This window comes from Acanthochromis polyacanthus, chromosome 15 (genome assembly GCF_021347895.1).
Source record: "Acanthochromis polyacanthus isolate Apoly-LR-REF ecotype Palm Island chromosome 15, KAUST_Apoly_ChrSc, whole genome shotgun sequence".
NCBI lineage: Eukaryota > Metazoa > Chordata > Actinopteri > Pomacentridae > Acanthochromis > Acanthochromis polyacanthus.
This window is the reverse complement of record NC_067127.1, coordinates 14,962,604-14,982,671: the sequence shown is the minus strand read 5'-3', so window position 1 is coordinate 14,982,671 and position 20,068 is coordinate 14,962,604. Positions and strand designations below refer to the sequence as shown.

The following is a 20,068-nucleotide window of genomic DNA, read 5'->3' as shown; positions in this document are numbered from 1 at the left end:
GCTGCCACAAGGGTGTGCATGAAATATCAACAATGGTATGAACAGAAAATTGTAAATGACAGTCAGAAATTAAAATAAAAAAATGCAGGAATTAAGCCACAAATACAAGAAGAACCACGTATTTATATAATCAAATTATGATTTCTGAGAAGGTCCATATTAACAAACAGCAACAATCAACATTCCAAACTGGTATTCAACCATTTTAAACTGTGTTAAAGCAAAATTTAGCAAAATATATTGAATTTTACTAAGTTAATAAAAATGCAACTCTGAAGACTGGTGCTAAAATGAACAATGGCCAAACCGACGTCACCACAGCCGGGCTGCTCCCGTGTAATTCATTAGTCATCTGCAGCAGCGCTCGCATCAGCTCCTGTTGTCACGAAGGTAACCTCTCTCCTCTACGCTATAATCCAGCCTGACATATGAGTGCATAAAGTGCCGCCCTTTGCTGCCATTCTATTCAATTAGCCAGACCTGATGCAGTTTACACATCTTTGACAGATCCCACAACAAGCAGCAGGGCTCCACAGGGTCTAGGCCTGCTGCCCACCAAGAGCGCCGTGCTGACGTACAGCCGGGGCTTAAATATTACACTGCTCACTTTGTTTGCATTCCCCACAGATCAAGGACACATTTTAAAAAAGCTGCAGAAGGGTCACGCAAGTTTGCAACACGATCCCGCTCAAAAACCACAAAGTACAACCGTAAATACGCTCTTATCGAATGAGAAAGCAGACATGCCAGACACACAATATCACAGCACACACACACACACACACACACCGATGCAACAAGTCAGGACTGTTTTCTGTTAGTATTTTCATATTATTTCATATCAAATTTGTTTTTATCTGATTATGTGTACAGAACATTAAGGCACACATTGGCCAATATGAATGCAGCATGTTTAATATATATATATATTTTTGTATTTTCAGTAGAATGTTTGGAATGTGTGCCTATACACACACACTCCTTATCACCTCTAATCTTATTTGTCTGGCCGGTTGCTGCTGGTCACACAAGGCCAGCTCACAGACCACTTGTTGCACAGCTCATGTCAGTGTGTTTATTGATCCCAGCTGATGGGAAGTCAGCATGACAATACTGCGTAATGGAACTTTTGACTCTTTTGTTTTTGAGCTTTAAAAAAAAAATCTATAAATAAAACAATTATTTAGTTTTTTTTTTCATTCTTAAGGTCTCTGAACCCGAGAAAATCTGAGGTTTTGAATAACTTACTTGCAGGCTTTCAAAAGAGGACTGGATGGAGGGAAAAGCTCTGATAGTGTCGTGTAACACGGAATTGCAACAGCATTGTAGAATCCCACCTTAAACAAAGAGAAACCGAAACCAATTATGCAGTAGTATAGCTTTCTAAACATTAAAAGAACAATCAATACTGCAACACAAATTGGCATTTTAATTTGCATTTGTGTGTGAGTGTATGTCCGGGTGTGCTTTGAAAAGAGTGTGTGTTTGTGTCTGCAGTGTTTTATGTGTTATTTGTATTTTAAAGTCCAGCTTTTTTGTGACATTTTAATATTGGGATGTTTTTATTGAGACCTGCCAAGGGACTGCAGATGGAAATTAGTTTAAAGCTAACTCTGGTGCAATATATCAAATGGCAACATTTATGTTTAATATTGTACATGGTCAATTTTTAAATAAATTAATTAATAGTAAAAATAATTTTTCGCTGCAGTCTGTGGTGTGTCGATAACACCTGATTTGTGACCAGTGACTATTGAAGGAAGTGTCTAAACAACAACAAATAAATAAAAAAAGACTACAAGGAGTGGACACAAAGCCAGCACATGCAAAACTGAATGAAATGCGATCTTGATGTTGTGTTTGTGAAGTTGTTGAAAATTTGAGGTGGTGATTAAATTGGATTTCTTCCCTTTTCCATATTCAAAAAAGTGTCTCAAACCTTACAGTGAAAGTTAACACAGTCTAATTTTAAAAGCTGTGGCTTCAAAGGTTAGGATTGAACATTTTGTCACAAAAATCCTCCTACTACTACTATCATTATTATTATGAATAAGAATAATGATATCAGTAGAGCATGATTTGATAATTGTGTCTGTAACTTGGGTACCAATATTCAGGGACTTGCAGTGCCGTGAATTCTTCGGGTCACTGTTTTAGTCATATTTTGTATATTAATCGAGTTACTTTAATGACCCTGCAGACCTGTATGAGTGTTTTCAGTTTCTTTGGCTAATTACACCCCCAGTGCAATAGTTTTTGAAACTACCCACACCCACAGCAGAGTGTCTGCTTGCACAGTAGGTTCATTCAAGCTGAGTAAAGCTTTACTAAAATGCATTCTATTTTTATTTTCATCTTTAGCAGCATTGGTTATTATGCAATCCTTGATTTTAACTATTAAACAGGATTTTCCAGCACTCTTTCAGCTCTTGCCATTTAAGTTTAATTTCTCCTTAAACTCTTCTTCTGGGAACTTCTATCATCCCATGTAAATGTGCTGGACGTACTTGGCCTTGGGGAACCTCATCCTTCTTGTCTCTGTCCATCATAGGGATCGGCTGCATCCCAATCTTCTTCATTTCATCTCCCTGCAGAGGTAAAAAAAAAAACCCAAAAAACAAGATAACTTGCCTTTTATTTTATACTCTGGGGAATCTCGTGACTGTTTGAAAACACTATTTTTTGCCTTACAAATAAGACATGCAAAGTTGTGGCAACATATACAAGCGATAACAGATGTATCACTGATATGCTGGAGGCAAGATCAGGACACTAAAAGTGTTTACGCGCTAACAGTATCCAACTGTACCTCAGCCCAGAACTCAGCATAGATGTCGTTGGCTGTGAGTCGTGTGATTGGCCATTGCTTGGTAACAGAACACAGGTCACATGCTGTCATCATCAGACCAATCACACGGTCCCTGAAGGGGAGCAAAGCCTCGTTATATCCATGTGGAGAAACTCAAAGTGCTGTTCATGCACGCCAGGTTTGCTTTTCTCTGTATTCGCTGGTATGAGAGCTGGTTTGAATCCAGACCTGACCTGAGCACCAGTGTGAGCCATGGTCTGACCTGTGCGAGTGGTTGTTGAAGTCCAGCACACCGGAGCTGAGCAGCTCCGACAGCTGCTGGTGGTTGTTGAAGTACAGGGCGAGGTCCGTGGCGATGATGGCCTTTCGGATGATCTCCAGCACCTGCTCGTACTCGCTGGAATTCAGGTTGGAGAAAATATTGTGCCCTTCCAGCTATGAGAAACAAAGAGATCAATAAAAAAGCAAAAGCTCCACTTATGAGGCGTTCAGCTCAGCTAGACTACAACAGGTTGTAATCTCAAGTTCATCTCAGGCCAGCAGATCCCAGACGTTACAGAAGAGAATGATCAGAACTAAATAATACAGTTCTTTCAACAGATTTATAACTGACAATGCGTGTGTAAGCATTAGTTTTCTAAGATTGTTTTGTTCAAGTATTTCTCCTGTAAAGTAAATTAAAGCATCTGATGGTCATACAGTTCTGAGTGTGTGTGTGTAAAGGACATTTAACGATATGCTCCTAAACACATTATGCCCAATAGACTAGAAAACAACTGCTGAAAATATGTGAAAACACTCTCTAAGACTCTATGTTGTACTAAAATGTACAGTTGGACGGTTAAACTGCTCATTCTAGTGTTCAGGATTTTTTGGGAGTATCAGAAATCATGGCTCAGTGACACAATGAAGCCTAACTTTGCCTAAAACCTCCCTCCAACACTAAAATATTATTTTTAAAAAAGGGTGCAGTGGCATCCATGGTTCTCCTGTTTGATCACAAGTTACTACACTCATTACAGCCTTGAGTTTGCTGGCTCGCTATACATTTTCCCTGGGTGAAAACATTTGCAGAACGGCTCAGTGTCCCAAATTTAAATTTCCTTTGAAGATTGTTTTCATGAAGAGCCACACTAATGGAGACCTGAGTAACACTCACCTCTACAGTGACCATTAAACACCAGGTAGATTTACTGACTTTGATTACAGACAGGTGACACTCGCTGACAATGTGCTGTCGCTGGTGTTTGGGGCCGAACTGACTATCTCGCTCCTACATCACCGACATCCGGTGCCATCATCAACAGTACAAAGGCCACCAATTAGTGCAAGTTGCCTTATGTGGATAGTTTATTATACTAGTTTATTATTGCAAAATAACAGAACCATTCCCTGTGCACTATTCCCTGTGTGTGATTTCACATTTAATTGATCTGGTTAAAACAAACGCGGGTCTGTTTGCACTGTTGCCGTGATGTCTTCGGCAGACATGCTCCCAACATTTCAGAGAATACTACTTACTTTTTCAATTATTTTGAAACCAAATTTTATACAGAAGGATGTTTTTTTATTCATTCCAATTTATCTGGGAGGTTGACAACACAGTTTTCTGTGGTGTGACAAACTCAGAACACTATTCTACTGTTTTATGTTTAGATGACATCAGCTATGTACCATAAGTAGCCACATGTCTTCATTGGTGGGCTCCAGACTGCTTTCTGCTTTGCTGATGGAGTTTGTTAACATATGGCATTATTTGGCACATCCTGTGAAATTCAATCATTTGGACATTTCAATGATTCTTCCACTATCTCTATTCTTTGGCTGCCTGTGTTCTTTAGAAAAGTTATAGACATGCTGCTTGAAATATAAAAGGTTACAGTATTTCATGCTAAATATTTGAATTAAAAAATAAATTAAAAAATGAAAATGTTGACTTTAGTTGTGCAGTAGTTCTGCATAGTGGAGCGCTACCTGCAGGATGGAGACGGTCTGAGAGAAGTGGTGCTGCTCCATGGTGGAGGTGGAGTACAGAGCAGCCAGTGGATGGTCGAACTTCTGCAGGTACGCGTTGCTGTACCCTCGATGGTCCAGATCATGGCACAGACAGGCTATCAACAAACCCTTCTTCTGCAAAACAGAGTAGGTGAATAGACAAAAATTGTGAAATCCCAAAAGGACCTCCAATCATATTTCTTTTATCCTAGCAGACCCAACAAGAAGCAAACCTCTAGCTCTGTGAACATCTCAGAGGTTTTCTGTAGGATGGCGTACATACAGTGTGCCACCGTCACTGCATGCTTCCAGTTGTGGTAGGGCACACGGCGGTAGTTCTTCCGTACAGACATGGTGAACCGGCACAGCTTCTCCAGCTCAAAGCTGCACACAGAAAGAAAGAAAGAAAATGAACACAATAACAACAATTTCTGTGAAGATCTGACACTGACATCGTCATGGTGTTCCCACTCTACCTGGTCTTTCCACAGGAGTTATGAACCATGTAGATAAAAACAGCAGGCCAGATCTCCTCGAAGGGGTTGATGTCAAAGTGGAACCTGGAGGAGGAGGAAGACATGGGGGGACAGTTTTAGATTAGCATGTACAAAACAAGTGGGAGAGAGGAGACGCAGATGTGAGGACTTCACAGGTCTGAGAGTGTTGAACTGACAGGTTGACATCCAGAAACTCCATCCCTTCTTCCACTGTGTATTCCTCTGTCTTGCAGAATGTCAAAAACCAGGTCTGGACTCTGTCATCATCCAGAGGTAGAGGTAGTGAAGAAAACCTCTCTAGCTAACATGGCAGCAAATTCGCAAGCAGAAAAGGAGGTGAAGCACTAGAGAGGGTGCACTCACGTTTCTATCTCTTTATAAATGGGTGCAGGGAGGTTGAGCTGGGTAAGGGTCTTCCACTCTTCTGATGTGCAGATGCTGTGATAAGAGAGTTTTTCCATCGTCACTCTGTAAATGCATTCAGAGTGCCGGATCCTGTGGTACATCTGTAGAGACAAACGGGGAAATCACAGACCAGGAATTACTTTTTGAAATGTCAGATTAGAAGCTGAACACTCCGATGCTATAAATGCCACAGAAATGCTGTATATGATATGTTTGTTAGGTTCTCTCAGTGTTACTGCAAGAATTTCCAAAAGGGTCAGACAAAGTTATGTTATTATCTATGTGTCTCCAAAAAAAAGTGTCTCCACATCTGGTTTGTATCTCTGTCCCTGTCCCAGACGAGCAGCAGTGAGACAGGTCAGGTACAGGCGCCAGGCCTCACACCTTCCACCATAAATCACAATGAATCAGGAGCTGGCCAAAGTCAGTTTCCTTCGAGACGCGAGGCATAAATTACAGCGAAGCATAAATCCTGTCACTGGACGGATGCAGACTGCTTGTCTTAAAATATTAACATCCCGCATCAATTTTAAAACCAACTTTGTGACGCTGCTCCTGCGTAAGTTTGTCGCACGAGCTGACGGTGAGTCAGGCCCCACAGTGAGGAGAGGCTTTTCACAGAGAGACCACACAATGCAGGCTTTGGAGAGTTCGCATGATTCATGAAATGTCTGTGTTCCATGTAAGGGGTAATTATCTGTGTTTATTCATATTTTCAGGGAACGCACAGATTAAAAAGTAACTGAGTTATCTTTGTCTTGGAGAAATTTCATTTCTACTCTCGCAAACAGGGAAACCCACCATCTATTAACAGCTACAACAAGCCCTCCAGCTATGAGTGTGAATTTTTTATAATTTTTTTAAATGTTTATTTAACAAGGACGATACACACAACACTGCCACAACGGGAAAATGTGAATGTATATAGGACGTCTAGCTTCAGCTAATAGCTTCAGCTAATTTGCAGTCTTTGTCCCTGGTCAGGATTTACAGTAAAATAAATTATACAGAATTAGGATGATGAGGATGAGGCCATTACGTCAAAGTTGCAGTTATCTGAAAATAAGCCAGTCAGAATCAAGTACTTATGCTCATGAAGTAGGCCAATTATGTAATCTCCACAAAATGTATCTACAGTGCAGAAGACAAAGAGCAGACTCGCTCAGGCAGACCTGAAAAGAACAAATAATGTTTTTGGCGTTGGGGCATCTCAGTTAGACCTTTACATATTTTACTGGGATGTACTCACATTTGCACAGTGTAAGGCCAGGGCACAGAAGACAGCAAACATCTTAAAGTTGTTCTCATCAGTTTTAGTGAAGGCACTTCCGCTTAACTTGTTCACCATCTGCACCACACCTATAACGGTCCCCCTGCTCACAATGGGCATGCACAGGATGTTCCGCGTGGTGTAGCCAGTTTTAAGGTCCACCTCTCTGTTAAAGGAAAAAAATATAAAACATCACTTTAACATGGATCATTATGTTAATGTTGAGCGTCATCGTCAATCATAACGTACTATATAAATACTATATAAATTGTGTATACTGAAGGTCTTTGTAATCAATGGTAGAATGTGTACAGAGTTGTTTTTTAAATCCAAAACACACCTGAATAGGAAAAACACACTAAAACAGATATTTTAGACAGATCATAGCATAACTTAAAGAATACGCTAAGCAAAGATAATGGAAAGCTGAGTAATATCAGAGGCTGTTTACCGGTTAAACCGTGGATCTGCATAGGCATCTGGGATATTTAAGACTTCCCCTGTCCGAGCCACTTGGCCAGCTATTCCCTTGTCTATAGAAAACCTGTAGAGAAAGAGGAGGAGTGAGAGGAGCTAACTTGCTGGCAGATGAGTGAAAGTGCGCTTTACAAAATCATTATTAAATCAACAATGAAAATCCATGTGAGACATTTAAAAAAGTGATCATGTTTGACTGGAAATATGGTACATAATCAATTTGAATTTCCCCCAATTCTTTGACTGAATGTTCTTCTTCTTACTTATTATTGGACGCATTTTTTTCTGATCAATGACACTGTAGAAAATCAAATAGGAGCAGAGACGGTGTAAAAGTAAAATGAGCACACTCTTATAGCAGCACATTGTAAAGGAAAGTAGAAATCTTACACACCTAATTTCTTTGGTTTTCCTAAAGACAGGTTTGCCTTCTTTCTCTTCCCCAATGTCAAACAGGTCAGAGTACAGTTCTTTGTTGTTATGATCTACCTGGAAGAGTGCGCACCTGTCTGCATTCACCAGGTTTTTTGCATATATCTGCAAAACAACACCAGGGACAGAACCATATTAGCAATACTGCGGGTTTGGAAGAACAACAAAAAAAACCGTGGTAGGTTATTTCTAACTCCCGCAACTGAATTAAGTCCGATATATCACTGCAGTTTTAGTGGTTTTGGATAGAACAAGTAGATGGAAAGAGTTACAAACACACACAGTTTAACTATAGGTCATCTCAGTTCACTTTAGTGTTTGAAACAGATGACACCAGAGCCACAAGGCAACCAAAAACACACAAAGAAAGAAGTGGGTTTCTGGAAAAGAAACAGGAAAATCACGTTTTACTCTCACCCAATTCACATCTGTTTTAGATTTAGACATTCTTATGTTGACCCTTTAAGTTTATACATGTATTTATTATAGCTGTGCACAGTATCTATTATATTTATAATGAATAACTGATTAATGGTGAATAACTATTATGAAAAGTACTATGGCTGACAATATATTCTACAATAAATGCCAAATACTATGAGGAAATATTAGCAGTTTGAGTATCTGTATTAATACAGCATTGCTATCTTTTTTTAAAACACGTAATAACATAATAACAAACACTCGTAGGATGTGTAGCCTTGAAGACAATGTGAATGAACACGTACTTGCAGAAATCCCACTCACCATAATATGTTCAAGTAGAGAATCTATTGCCACAATGTTATCAAAGTATGTTCTGTGCGAAAAGAAGAAATGATGCATTGAGATGTTTGACAAATGGGAAGCTCTGATGACGTTCACATTCAAGACATGAAGGCTAAGCTGCCTAAAATGTAGCAATTTCATCTGCTGTGTGAGCACAAAGTTGTATTTAACCTTTTCCCTGCCATATCTTAAATTTGTCACACTAAACTGAGAACATCAGTATTTATTCTGTGTGAGGGAAACTGCCCTCGGAGCAGGTCTTACTTTGACACATCGAGTAGGAAGTCATTGAGCTCAGTCTGTTTGGCGAGGCCTCTGCACACCTAGCAACAAAGAAAAATAGGTCATGATCAGGCACACAGACATATCAAATATTTCCCAGAGAACACATTCAGCATCCTGCATGCACCGCAAACAAACCCGCTTGCTATCTACACACTTGGCTGTGGGCCACCTTCAGGACTCTGAGCAGCAACAGAGTGTCTTAGCGGTAACCCAGGAGCGCTGCAGAGCTGCACCGCTCGCTGAGGCTCAGAGGTCCATTGTGGCCGGCGCCGCTGTGGGACGTTGCTTCTCTGAGGTGTTATGCTATCTGTTCATATAAAAACAGCACTGGGGCATAATGACGTCCTCGAGGAGCTGTTTGTTGAATCTATGGCTTAGTTGATTGGACTGGGCCCAGTGACAACCCAGTTCCTGTACACAGTGGATTTCCCCATTAAAAACACCAGTGCGGAACCAGAACAAACAAAGTCATCCAAGAGCAAAATAAGTGGGACAGATAGGCTTCACCTTGTTCCCATTGAAATATTACACTACAGTGCGTCTGCTGCAATGCACAGTTTGTTCAATTCAAATCAATCCTCTGTGGAGGTTTGCTCACCTGTACTTGATGAATGGCAACTGATGCCCACGCTAAATTAGCTGTTGCAACCTGAAAAAGAAAGTGAAGCTTAGTTTAAATGAACTGCAGAAAAAAGATATGTATCACAATTAACAAACACTATCACACATTTTTCCGGGTTGAATCTGTACTTATCACATTTCCACATATTTCAACATAATTATCCGTTCTGCACATCAGGACAGTTAGCCCATGAATTCACCGTCACTCTGGGGAATCAGACTCACACCTGCAAAACTGCTGCATCTGTATAGTGCTTTACCATTTAAGCAATACAAAATTAAAGCTGCACCATTAAAAATGTATGAAAAACAGTGTAATTAGTAATGGTAATGTGAATGGGGTGGCTCTTTGCAACAAACCCACAGAGAATTATCCTGCAACTCCGCAGGTTCCCTCAACCCTAATAAGTACTTTTGTGTCTTTTATCTCATTGTTTTGATTTTTGGATTGCAGCTTTAATATTTTGCAGTTGTTTTCAGCAAGACAAGGTTTTGATAAACATGTTGCGGACTACCTGCTCAACTTAAAATGCAATAAAATAAAATATACATAGTTAGTCTGTAAACACAGATGAACACTTACAATCTAAAAAACTTTTTTTTTACATTTCAAATGTTGCTCTGTGCCCGCCAGATCTCTAAATAAGCAACTGTCTGCTAGCATGTAGCCATGTCATCTTAATGTTTAAGGTATTGTAATGACCAAAGCACAAAATTATGCAAGATTAAAGACAACAAAATAAAATGTCTAAAAAACTTCTATATCCTGTATTCTGGTTTCAATAACATATTCTAGATTAAACCAAACATACTGTGTTGTTAAGAAAGTGCAAAATCTAGAAGTCATGTAAATGAAATATGTTGTTCAGACATGGTTTCTGCAAAGTCTAAAATACTTTACATTAGATTCTCCAAAGCGTAACTGTATGTAAGTAATTCTCTAGCTCACAGCAATGGCATTCACAGAACGTATTTTATTGGGACATAGTAGGAAGTCCTTAGACACACCGCTAGGAAGCATTTTCCACAATAAACTGACCCCCACAAAGCTAACAGAGATCTTAAACAGATCCAGATTAAGAGTAATACCAGGCTAACTGTAGTTCTGTGAGCCTTGCTCCAGCCTCCCACTCTTGGGGTGTTTTGTCTGGGTCAGACTGACCTCCTGGTGGCTGAGGTTGAAGGGCTCCTTGCCCCAGTGCCGATGCAGCTCCAAGATGGCAATGAGGTCCCCGATGGCAGTGAGGATGGGGAGGCACAGGACAGAGTGAACATGGATCCCTGAGTCCTGCCCTGTGCCGTCGGGGAATCGCTCGTCCTGCAACACGGAGACCAGCGGAGGTTAGTACTAGTAGAAGTGTACAGGAGTTTGATCAAAGCTGGTGCATTAATGGATGAAGATGACAAAGAAATTTCTGTTTCTGACTCGAAGCAGTCAATATGTAAATGTTGCATAGTGGCTATGCAACATTTACATATTGACTGCTTCTTGACTCTGTCTCATGTGTTCAAGTATTTTTTAAGAGTTTCACAACTGAAGATGCATCTTTGTCAAAAGTCACATGATTCACTGTACCTTTCATAGATATGTAGAGCACTTTTGATGATAGTTTATTGAATTTGAAAGCATTTTGTGCTTAAAAAATCTTCTCTTTGAAGTGTGAATGAATAGACAGGACCTCTAGTAGGAAAAGTCTCTGATGTTTTATTATCTGTAATGTGACTAAAGAGGCAACTCATCCATGAAATCAACATGCTTTTAGCTTGATGGTGCTCAGTAGATCAATAATGGCATTGATGAAAAAAGACAACTGAATGAAATATATATAGAGAGAGGGCATACAGAGATGTGTAACCTGAAACATCACAGCAATGCAGTGAAATGTGCGACTACTGTAAAGGATAAATCTGCTCTGGTTGCAAGAAAGCTGCCGTACCCCCATGATGTCCTCTACCAGAAGTGTTTTGCGAGTCTTGGCAACATGGGCGGCAATGGTTGTCCCAAATGCGATGGGGCCAGAGGGGATGAGGCTTGGAGGGCCGTCCTTGGCCCCCGTTGGAGTGAATAAACATAAACTCTGTTGAGAAGCATACATGAGAAAAGGAGGTGAAACACAGTCACACATACACACACATATTCGTGGATAAAATGTAATCAAGTCATCTGCACTCACATTGTTGCATTCTCCCAAGAAGTAAAGTGCAAATCCATCAGCTTTTGTTGCTGTAGATAAAAGAGACACACAGGTAATAACTGAGAATAGCTGTAAGTGTATTTCTATGATATACTGGGTTCTCTCATACAGGTGGAAAAGTGTGACAAGGAGACAACAGTCCAGTTACAGTCTAATAAAAATCTATTAACAATGTCCTACATAACAGGAAGGGTACTTTGACCGAGGGCTTTGACTGTCATCCAGTTCATCTCATTCCCAGTCCTCCTTTCCAGTCCCATTTCACACTGATATATAGGTCATGTTATCACACAATGTGACAACAGAGAAGCCGGTGGAGCAGTCAATACACAAACGATCAAGAAGTTAATGACTGGTGTGGTTTGGGTGAACGGATCCTTTTTTTTTTGGTCAGGCTCAGTTCATGTAGATATTATAAAATACAGAATACTGGTCATTGACAGAAGGATAAACTTAAGTCCATCTTGGTCCACCTTGATGGAGTGATATTAGGGAATAGAAACTACACCACACATTGGATAGACTGATCAATGAATAATCCACATAAAATGACTTCTCTAGTTTTTTGGATTCTTCAATGAGTAAATACAAATTTGGACTGCTCGGCTGAATGAGGAACTGTGACCATTCCCTTGCAATAATTCTCTCATTGCTTGTTTTATTTTTCCTCATTAAATCAGCGTGTGGGTGGGGTTTACTGCAGCACGCAAGGTGGTGTCAAAAAAACACACTAAATTCGACTTAAAACTAACCAAACTTCCTGTAATTTCTGATAATGTGCACCACAGAAAATCCCTCTCCTCCTTTTTCCAGTTGCTGCAGTGGCATTTAAAGTATTTGACCCGAAGTTCATTGAGATGTTTTTGTAAACATTTGTCATAATCAGGCAGGAATTTTTCTTTATCTAAAAATATCTGCTTTCAGTGTCACTTTGTGTAATTGAGAGGATCAACAATCTGGACGATTTCTATTTTTTACCTGTTTTGATGATGTTGCACAACTCATACAGCAGGAGTTTGTTGTCTCCTCCAGTGTCCAGGCGCTGCTCCATGTAGCTGTTGAGTTCGTACACCACACCCTGCATATTTGTGTCCTGGTACTGCTGGACACAAGACACATAGAATTTGCAACTCCACATTCTCCCCTAAACACTGAGATTGAATTTCAAAATTCAGCAAATGCTATGACAGAGAAAAAAAACCTGACAACAACCTGCAGTCTGAGCTGCATCCGGTCTTATGTTACTGCAGCAGACAGCAAATAGCTAGATTTTTCCTTCTTTTTTTTTTTTGAATGAAACTGGCTTACCTTCTTCCATTCACAAAGACAAAGCCATTCATCGTACCATCACTCTCCCATCGCCCCACCCTTACACTCCCCTTCACTGCTGTTTTCTCGCTAAGGGATCCCCCTGCAGTCCCAAGAGGAGGCCACCGGAGCCCCACAGTTCTGATTAGAGCACTGGCAAACTCTGCTGCTCAGCGTCGGCTTTAAAGTGTGGTTACATAAGAGGCAGACCTCCTGCCTTGTACGGGGCCAGGGAGCCGTCTATTTCTGCGCCTGCAGAGAGGGTGAGGACAGGACAGCAGGGAGAGTGGCGCACTAGAAAGCTTCACCCACGGGACGCCTTCTATCCTCCCACATCCTGTTTGCACAGACGTATGGATGACGCACTGAGGGGTCGAGTGGACCTCATTTTATTTTCCCTGTGTGCCTGTGTGAGTGTGTCTTCTGTGCAGCCTCTTGGCTCTGCTGTGGGTGCCGACACACGGCCTCCTAATGGTGTGAATGACAAAGGTGTGAACATATGTGTAGCAAGGGAGATGTACTCTTTCCAGGATTATTTCTGCCAACTGTGTCACGTGTGACCAGTTTACAATGCAGCGGCACACGCACATTACTTCTTGTTACTGTGAATACTTTTATGCTTGGCACCAACCTGCACACTCACAGAACCTGGACAACTCTACTGCTGGAAAACACTAAAACAATTTCAAGCTTTTTATATTTTTTACGTCAATATGACAAAGTCACAGAAAGTAAGCACTAGGACATGCACAACTGTTGTCCAAGTTTGTAGTTGTGTAATTTGCATCATAAAGTACTGAAGGACAGTACTGAGTTCTGCACTGACCATGAATTAGTTCAGGCACAGTCCTGAATCCTGAGAATGGACTCAGATCATCACTAAGGCTAGTTTTGTGCCTTGCTACAAAAACGTGTACAAATGAAATTAAGCAGAAACCTACCCTGCTGACTTCTTTAGCTGATGTGTCATCTGTAAAGAGAAAAGTCACAATGTTAAAAAAAACAACCTGAATCAAAGTTAGAATCTGCTTTAGGGTGTAATCTGATATTTTGAACAGCCAGATGAGACAGGAAGAATCTGGTTATGTGCAAACTCAGGTTTTTGAGTGAGACATCACTTTGAAAAACAAAACAAAACATGTTTCTTCCCACAACAAATGCATCCTTGCAGTATTCACAAACTCACTTTTGCTACCAGCTGTTACGGACTCATGCCGCTACTTTGCTTTTGCATGCATCTACCATTAATTATCACTTGTGGCCACAGTGGGAGTTGTTTGGTTAAACTCACATACTGTTGTGAAAATGATTTCATACAGGCTTCATTTGTGTTAATGAATTGGGGGGGAATTCTTACATCCCACTGCCAATGAGCCACTTCAAAATGCAAAATATTTAATGAAATACTTCTATTAAAAATGCTAGATGTCCAGACTGGGAAACTATGCAAATGTGAAGGCAGTCATTGCTGTTGGAATTAAAAAAGCTTAAAAGCAACAGGCTGAAATCCACTCTGTCTGTTTGGATGCTGCAGTGGATTTACACATTGATGGATTACAAAGATCCAACACTGCAAGCAGCAAAGAGGCAAAAGCATATGCTGCTCTCAGTAAATGAACAAATGCAAAAACCATGCAGTATTTAGAGGATTAATGCACATTATGTATAAACTTCGGATTAGCATTTTATGTACTAAATGCTGGGAGATGTTTGCTTTAATTGTGTTGCTTTGAAAACAGATATAGGAGCAGCAGTCATTTAACATGACAAGTGCAAAAATTTGTGGCCTCAATTGCAAATTCCTGCTGTGATTTCATGCTGCTGGAGAGACAGCAGACATACGACTGTTGCCTTTGGATGTAGATACTGAAGTATGTGATATTAATGAAAGCTTCAGCCAATCATAACACTTTCTGGACTTATAGTCTGGGAGCGCTACTCAGGATGAAAATAAAACCATTCACACAGCTCAAGCGGTTCTTCGTCACACGGGGGTCAACGGCACACAAGACCAGTGACTGTTTAGATCTCTTTGATAAATTTTTCATGTGATCAAACCATGCAAGGAGCTGGGCAGATTTTAGAAACATCCACTGAAGTGAGCTGCTCCTCCTTTGAAACATACCTCTTTGAACATGTGAAGAAAGAAATTACAGCCAGCTACATTGTTTGTTGTTTTAAACATTCTTCCAGTATGCTATGAGTTTCCTAACTTAGCCATGAGACCTATTTTAGAGTGAACCCCTGGTCGGGCATGACGTCAATCAGAGGACGGAGAGCTGTACTTGAAAAGGACTTCAAACCCCTTTGAAAAAAAGGAAAAATACACAGTTTTTCAGACAGAACCTTTTTAATAATGACTTGTTGAGGCCTAGAATATTCAGACACAAATCTCTTTGAAGGTAAAATTTGACAGTGTTACTGGTTAGTAAGTGGTCTGCATTTGTTAGAGAAGTCCAACACCACCCATTTTTTTTAACGTAGTGCAAATCCAACGATTATTGTTGAATTTTGCTCAACAAAAATATAGAACAAGCCTATCATACCCTTCACTTCATCTTTGAACTGTCTGCAGCAGGAGACACATTGGAAACAGATGGCAGACAAAAACAGACAGTCAAACAGAGTTGCTGTTTTTAGCTCACTCTAACTGCATGACTTTTTTTTAATTTGCTTATCTACAGCATATCAATCTGAAATAAATGCAGCTTGACGTAATGGAGTATAGGATGTGTACACAGTACGCATAGCGTATACGATGCAAAATGATATGAGAGTTCTGCGAAAGCTGTTTGAGAAAGAGCGCTGTGTAAATAACTTGACCACAAAGATGAAAAGCAATGCAAAAACACAGCAGGAAATGTAATACCCACTGCTTGTTTGGATCCAGATTATTTAATTTAAACTAGATGTGCATTGCCTCAGTGTCCGTGGTGTTCGATCGCAAAAGCAACATGTGAAGATGCCTGGGTAACTTCAAGCTATCAGCAGAGGAGGCTTTCTTGCTCCATGACCTGAACTCTCAGCTCTCAGGCGCCCCTCACCTATTTGGCTGTCGTAGGAAAACTGTCCCACCTCTCTCCTCACCCACGGGAGGAACGTTCACTGGAGGGCGGCAGGGTGGAGTCAGGACTGTCACTTTAGGGCCAAATACATGTAGACTAAAACATAAAGACTCTACAGGTGATGCAGCTATAAAACCTGCAAAAATATAGAATTTTATTCATGCAGTGTTATCTACGATAAGTGATATTAAATGTATGATCTTAGGCCTTTGTTTGCTAAATAACTGAGGTGCAGAACATGTTGACTTTTCACTATCTGTAAAGTGTTGCAGTGCCAATGACTCCAGCAATGCTGATTCATACAGCAACAAAATGCTGATGTAATCGTGGAATTCTATCCAGTTTTTAAAACCAACGAACTCTGTTGATGACGTTCTTCAACGCAGTAACACACGGTATTCCCTCTTCCATGAACTGAGGGTTCATTGTCTCTCCTGCAGGAAAAGTCACCGGTCTATGTTTGTTGTGTTGCAGATCAAATTACAAGTTGGCACACAATATCTGCCAGCATCTCACGTGCAGCAGTCCAAGTGGAACCACAGAGAGTGCACTCTGTCCACACAAAACAAAAGACAGAAATGTCTAAAGAGTCAAGAAGTAACTGGAAGGAGTTTTACTTGCAGGGCATACTGTAAGGTCAAATGCAGATCCTTACTCTGCCTCTGCAACTGTAGATAGAAAATCAGGTGCCCTTCAGATCTGATCTGTTGTGCTGAACCAGTTGCCTGGCTGGACCAGTTCCAGCAGTTTCTTTAAAGCATGCATGCAGGGTCATGCATGTGTTCAGCAGGTGCAGGCTCTCAGACGCCTGCTTTTCCTGGATACCAGAAAAGTAGATGCAATATACTCCAATATGTGTTAGTTGTTTTTGTTGAAGTGGGTGAAAATGTGGTTCTTTTTTTCTAAAGAAAGCACCAAAATATTATAAAAAAAAAAATGCCTGTCCTGTTTTTGCAACAATAACATCTCTGTTTAATCAGATATGTGTCTTGAGACTAACCTTAATGACTCAGCTTTCCCTAGGGCTGAGAAGGAAGGTATGCATCAGGTGCTTGTACAAATCTGGGCACTTAATCATATGATGTGGTCACCCACCAACCCAGGGACAGACACCAGGAGTCTGTTGATAGCGTCCCATATTTTCGGGGACCTGCAATGCTTTTAGTAAACACAGGAAGAGAGCACTGACATGTTCTTCGAAAATATACTGCCAGCTCACTTGGGAGAGGACGCTACATACACAACTGTCTAGCAACTCTCCTAGAGACTGAGCTGACTTCTTTTAGTAAGTTCATCACACTGGCCCAACTTTTTCGGAACTTGAACGACAACAGTGAAAAGATTTGGCTGCACTGTACTGTATTGTATGCATACATGATACGGTAAATCCTATATAAAATGTAAAGAACGATCACTTTAGTGCTTACAGAATGAGAAAGCCCCGTGGTTATTGTTGTAATTTAACGCTTTGTGTACACTATTAGCATACTTTATATTGCTGAGATGCATTGGGTGCTCATTGCTCACCTCGTCAAGTCAAACGTTTGGGATCAGCGTGACATCTCCTGAGTCTTCATCTAAAAATTTTATCTTGCCCCAACATCGTACTACCAGCAATATCGTAAAAGCCTTTTCACCCCACAAACACACACACAATATCGTATTGATTTCATGGTGTAATGTTTCCACATCAAAGGAGGGCATTTGGGTAGCTGATGGGAAAAGATAAAAATAAAAAAAAAGCACAAGACCTCCATTGATTGTTTCAAATTTATCTATGGGCTCTCTTATCAAACTGCTAGATTTACATTCATAATAAATGTTTTCCTGCAAAATGATTTGGCCTGCATACTATAAGCACAGCATAGCAGACAAAGAGTGTATATCTATTCAACTGGGTTTGCTGATAATTTCATTAAAAGATTAGCTGAAAGCACCTACTGTAAAATGTTGCTCATGGCTGGGTTTGTTATTAATTACACTGTTTACTGTGGTGTGAAGCCTTATCTGCTGTTTTTAAGGCTAAAGTTGCAATTTTAAAATCTTTTGAGGTACTGAAGTGTAAAAAACTACAGATGGATTGATAGACTGTACTGCTAAGGGGCTAAAAACAGACAAAACCTGTAGCTGACATATAAGTGCAAAGGTGTAAATGATATGAAGAAACAACCAGAAGACATGAGCAGCCCTGGGCGAAAATATCTCTGTCAGCTGCGTCTAATGTGGACGATACTTGATGGGTGCTTTATTGATCTGCCGCCACAGATACACCGTCTCCCACAGGACGGTCAGCTAGCAGTGACTCAGCGGTCAATATGCGTCGACCTAGTCGTTGTCCTGCATCGACCTGTTGCATTCAGGATGTGCAGCTTCTAAAAGCAGCAGCAGTCTTCTTCTTCTGCACCACACTTCCTGTTTGCTTACAGCTACTGCCCCTTGCTTTATACATTTGTATTTATTGGAAATTTCTTACATTTACTATCTGAGATGATGCTTTTAAAAAAAAACACTTATTTCTACTTTTGAAGGACTAAAATATTTGGTTTAGCATTTCATTTTAGTTCAGACTACACAGACAAATGTTTTCAGCTGCACTGGGTGCTTCCTCCTCCTCCTCCTGATGGAAAGGCCTGCAGGTGAGACAGTGCTCTTATCACAGTGGTTGGTATGAGGTTCTGCTACACAAGCACATCTTTGTCTGCCTGTGACTGGCCTCTAAACACATCTGAGAAACAGTATCAGCTGCTTAACAGCTCGGCCCAACTCTTGCCCTCTGGAGCCCAAAGAGGCCAGAGACTCAGGATTTCACAAAGCTCTTCATTACCTCCGCCAGGAGGTTATGTAATCACCGGAGTTTGTTTGTCTGTCCGTCTGTGTGTGTGTGTGTGTGTGTGTGTGTCTGTTTGTCTGTTAACAGCATAACTCAAAAAGTCATGGACGGATTTTCACCAAATTTTTACAGAATTCCAAAAAATTCCTGGATCCAGACGGTGATTCGGGTCACCTCCAAAATATAATCGATTCTTACTCTTGCTCTTCCGGACATCCTGTAAAAATTTGGTGAAAATCCGTCCATGACTTTTTGAGTTATGCTGTTAACAGACAAACAGACACACACACACACACACACACACACAGAGACGGACAGACAAACGGCATGACGGAGGTATGCGCTCTCCGAGTGCTTTTCTAGTTATTGATGCAGGAGGTGTGACTGATTGGGAATATTTAGTTTCACTGAGCCTATCTTTCAATTTATTGATTTCACAACCGATTAAGCAAACATTTTTTATTAACAAGATAAAACCTCAAATAGTTTGTTACTTCTTAGAGGGAAGTGTAAGCTATTTTTTTTTTTTCAGTTTTCCAGAAATAAAAAAACAATTTGACCAAACATTAAAGGATTTTTTTTTACATAAAACAAATTATTCAAGTCTTATATAAGAATGTGAAGGAAATAAACAGCACATCTATGAACAAACCATGAAAGCACAAATTGCATTATGCATAGTTTAAAATGCATCAACAATAACAGACCCTTTATCCAACACAACTTGCATAAGCAGAACTTCCAGACCAAAAAGTCTCACATAGTCTGACTAAGACAGACAGTATTTTTATACACTGTGTGTTTGTTTATTTTTTATTTTTTTAAAATGGGACAGTTCGCATTAATGTACATTTCCATGTAAATCTGAGTGATTGTAGCAAGTACGGCTAATTCCCATCTCGAGTCCCACTGGCAGATCAAAAATAAAGAAATTACAAATAACATAATACCATAGCTGAACAAAGACATACAAAAAAGAAAAACAAGCAAGAAGCGATAACACGTAGTGCACAAAACAGACAGTAGCTGGGGGGCCAAGGCAGGCTATTAAGCAGTAATTAATCAACATCTACATATGATTATATTACAAATATCTCTGCTGCTATTGCAC

General features: G+C 40.3%; 1 protein-coding gene across 7 annotated transcripts in view; it reads right to left on the bottom strand.

Moving 5' to 3' along the window:
- Positions 1 to 20,068, bottom strand: part of pde10a (phosphodiesterase 10A) — a 63,845-nt gene that overhangs the window by 2,697 nt on the left and 41,080 nt on the right. For 3 of the 7 annotated variants that reach the window (XM_051959810.1, XM_022192345.2, XM_022192348.2), the window contains 19 exons: positions 14,004 to 14,032; positions 12,733 to 12,856; positions 11,734 to 11,783; positions 11,497 to 11,637; positions 10,722 to 10,877; positions 9,537 to 9,587; positions 8,918 to 8,976; positions 8,633 to 8,684; positions 7,848 to 7,990; positions 7,428 to 7,520; positions 6,956 to 7,142; positions 5,665 to 5,807; positions 5,281 to 5,364; positions 5,038 to 5,188; positions 4,784 to 4,939; positions 3,072 to 3,244; positions 2,810 to 2,921; positions 2,508 to 2,588; positions 1,249 to 1,337 (listed from right to left, as the gene is read on the bottom strand). In XM_051959810.1, the coding sequence (XP_051815770.1) occupies positions 1,249 to 1,337; positions 2,508 to 2,588; positions 2,810 to 2,921; positions 3,072 to 3,244; positions 4,784 to 4,939; positions 5,038 to 5,188; positions 5,281 to 5,364; positions 5,665 to 5,807; positions 6,956 to 7,142; positions 7,428 to 7,520; positions 7,848 to 7,990; positions 8,633 to 8,684; positions 8,918 to 8,976; positions 9,537 to 9,587; positions 10,722 to 10,877; positions 11,497 to 11,637; positions 11,734 to 11,783; positions 12,733 to 12,856; positions 14,004 to 14,032 (2,074 nt within the window). Of the gene's footprint in view, positions 1 to 1,248; positions 1,338 to 2,507; positions 2,589 to 2,809; positions 2,922 to 3,071; positions 3,245 to 4,783; positions 4,940 to 5,037; positions 5,189 to 5,280; positions 5,365 to 5,664; positions 5,808 to 6,955; positions 7,143 to 7,427; positions 7,521 to 7,847; positions 7,991 to 8,632; positions 8,685 to 8,917; positions 8,977 to 9,536; positions 9,588 to 10,721; positions 10,878 to 11,496; positions 11,638 to 11,733; positions 11,784 to 12,732; positions 13,531 to 14,003; positions 14,033 to 20,068 lie in introns of those variants that run through there. The other 4 variants (XM_051959811.1, XM_022192349.2, XM_022192350.2 and 1 more) reach the window with 3 other exon arrangements.